The sequence below is a fragment of the Rhinopithecus bieti genome, unplaced genomic scaffold (genome assembly GCF_001698545.2).
Source record: "Rhinopithecus bieti isolate Rb0 unplaced genomic scaffold, ASM169854v2 scaffold_22436, whole genome shotgun sequence".
NCBI lineage: Eukaryota > Metazoa > Chordata > Mammalia > Primates > Cercopithecidae > Rhinopithecus > Rhinopithecus bieti.
In genome coordinates this window covers 581,670-584,263 of record NW_016810644.1, presented here as the reverse complement: position 1 = coordinate 584,263, position 2,594 = coordinate 581,670, and the positions used below count along the sequence as shown (strand labels likewise).

At 51.3% G+C, this 2,594-nt stretch overlaps 1 protein-coding gene across 1 annotated transcript in view; it reads right to left on the bottom strand.

Moving 5' to 3' along the window:
- Nucleotides 1-2,594, bottom strand: part of SHISA7 (shisa family member 7) — a 21,873-nt gene that overhangs the window by 4,974 nt on the left and 14,305 nt on the right. Inside the window, exon 6 of the mRNA XM_017892521.1 lies at nucleotides 2,049-2,198. Within this exon, the coding sequence (XP_017748010.1) occupies nucleotides 2,049-2,198 (150 nt within the window). The remainder of the gene's footprint in view (nucleotides 1-2,048; nucleotides 2,199-2,594) is intronic.

Genomic DNA, 2,594 nt, shown 5'->3' with positions numbered 1-2,594 from the left:
AAAAAAAAAAAAAAAAAAAAAAATTAGCTAAAGCATGGTGGCTCATGCCTGTAGTCCCAGTTACTTGGGAGGCTGATGTCAGAGGATTGCCTGAGTCCAGAAAGTTGAGGCTGCAGTGAGCCATGACTGCACCACTGCACTCCAGCCTGGGCAAAAGAGTGAGATCTTGTCTCTTAAAAAAAAAAAAAAAAAAAATCCACCAAAAAGTAGGGTGGAAGGAGTATAGGTTAACAAAATGTGGCTAATTATTAAGGCTGAGTGATTGGAACATGGGGCTCATTTTGTAATTTTTTCTACTTGCATGTATGTTTGCAAATGTCTGTAATAAAAAATTTCAAAGCTTTCCTGTAATTAAAAATATATACATATATGTGTGTGTGTGTCTCACGGGTCACAATATGAAAACCGTTTCTGGGCCGAGCACAGTGGCTCACGCCTGTAATCCCGGCACTTAGGGAAGCCGAGGCAGGTGGGTCATCTGAGGTCAGGAGTTCGAGACCAGCCTGGCCAACATGGTGAAACCCCATCTCTATTAAAAATACAAAAATTAGCCGGGATTGGCGCATGCCTGTAATCCCAGCTACTCTGGAGACTGAGGCAGGAGAATCACTTGAATCCAGGAGGCAGAGGTTGCAATGAGCTGAGATGGTACCATTGTACTCCAGCCTGGGCAACAAGAGTGAAACTCCATCTCAAAAAAAACAAAAAACCAAATGAAACAAAACAAAAAACGCCGGGCACAGTGGCTCATGCCTGTAATCCCAGCACTTTGGGAGGCCGAGGCAGGCAGATCACAAAGTTAGGGCTTTGAGACCAGCCTCACTAACATGGTGAAACCCCATCTCTACTAAAAATACAAAAATTAGCCAGATGTGGTGGCATGCACCTGTAATCGCAGCTACTCAGGAGGCTAAGGCAGGAGAATCACTTGAACTCAGGAGGCGGAGGTTGCCATGAGCTGAGATCATGCGACTGCACTCCAGCCGGAGCGACAGAGAGAGACTCTGTCTCAAAAAAAAAAAAAAGAAAAAAAGAAAAAAGAAAAAGAAATGGTTTCTGGCTGGGTATGGTGGCTCATGCCTGTAATCTCAGCACTTTGAGAGGCTGAGGTGGGTGGCTTGCTTGAGCCCAGGAGTTTGAGGCCAGCCTGGGCAACACAGTAAAACCCCATCTCTACAAAAAATACAAAAATTAACCAGGCATGGCAGCACAAGCTCTTAGTTCCAGCTACCCGGGAGGCTGACATGGAAGGATCACGCTTGAACCTGGGGAGGTAGAGGCTGCAGTGAGCTATGATCATGCCACTACATCCCAGCCTGGGTGACAGAGTGAGACCCTGTCTTGAAAACATAATGGTAACAAAGAAAAAAAAGTGTTTCCTAGTGAGGCTCTCAGTTTAAGATGTTTGAAGGCTGCTCCACTGCCAGAGATGGGCCACAGACTGCAAAATGTCCCTGAGAGTCACAGGAATGGGTTCAGGGATGGGCCTGTGGCCCAACTTGCACCAGTGGCATCCAGGCCTGGGATTTTTTTTGCCAGAATTGTTGCGAGAGACTCTTTTCTGCCAGGGTCCCTGAGCTGGTAGAACAGCAGCCTGAACATCTGCAGGGCGATCGTTTCCACCACAAGGGGAGACTGTCTGAAAACGAGGCCCGCCGGTTGCGTAGAGAGCTAAGAGACAGCTCCTGGGCCCCCACAGCAGCTACATCGCAATCTGGCGACCTGTAGACTTTCCAAGATCAAGACAATGTATTTTTTTTCCTTTAACTTAAGTTGTATTTCTATTAATTGCAAGTCCAAGTTCCGATGAATACAATAATAAGTCCTGGGAGGGGAGACCAGAAGGTTGCACTTAAAAGAAACAAACCAGAGGTGATTCTGATACAAAAGCACCTCAGGTAATTCTAGAACGAACTTGGTTAGTTAAAACCTGGGGGAGAATCTAAACCACTGGAAGGCGCTTGGGCCACTGTCCATGGTCCTGAACCCAGACTCTGGCCCCGCCCCCTCCCCTTCACCGCCCCGCTGCCCTTGCTAGGAGGACTCACCCAGCCTCTTGAGGGAGGAGTAGCGGTTCAGCTCGGACTTCACAGCAGCCTCGTAGGACGGGGGCAGATGCGAGAGGTTGTGGAAGGACCGAGAGCAGGACAGCGTGGAGTAGTGCAAGGAGGGGCTGGGCGGCGGCAAGGCTCGCCAGTCTGGGTTAGAGGGGCAGGGCCAGGGTCAGTCAGCTTCCTCCCTCAGACCCAGGAGTCCAGGCTCCCAGCCCCTCCTCCATCAGACATAGGAGTCCAGAAACCCAGCCCCTCTTCCTTCAGACCCAGGAGTCCAGGCCCCAGCCCCTCCACCCTCAGACCCAGGAATCCAGGCCTCAGCCCCTTCTCCCTCAGACCCAGGAGTCCAGGGCCCCAGCCCCTCCTCCCTCAGACCCAGGTGTCCAGGTCCCCAGGCCCTCCTCCCTCAGACCCAGGCGTCCAGGCCCCAGCCCCTCTACCCTCAGACCCAGGAGTCCAGGCCCCTAGCCCCTCCACCCTCAGACCCAGGAATCCAGGCCTCAGCCCCTCCTCTCTCAGACCCAGGAGTCCAGGCCCCAG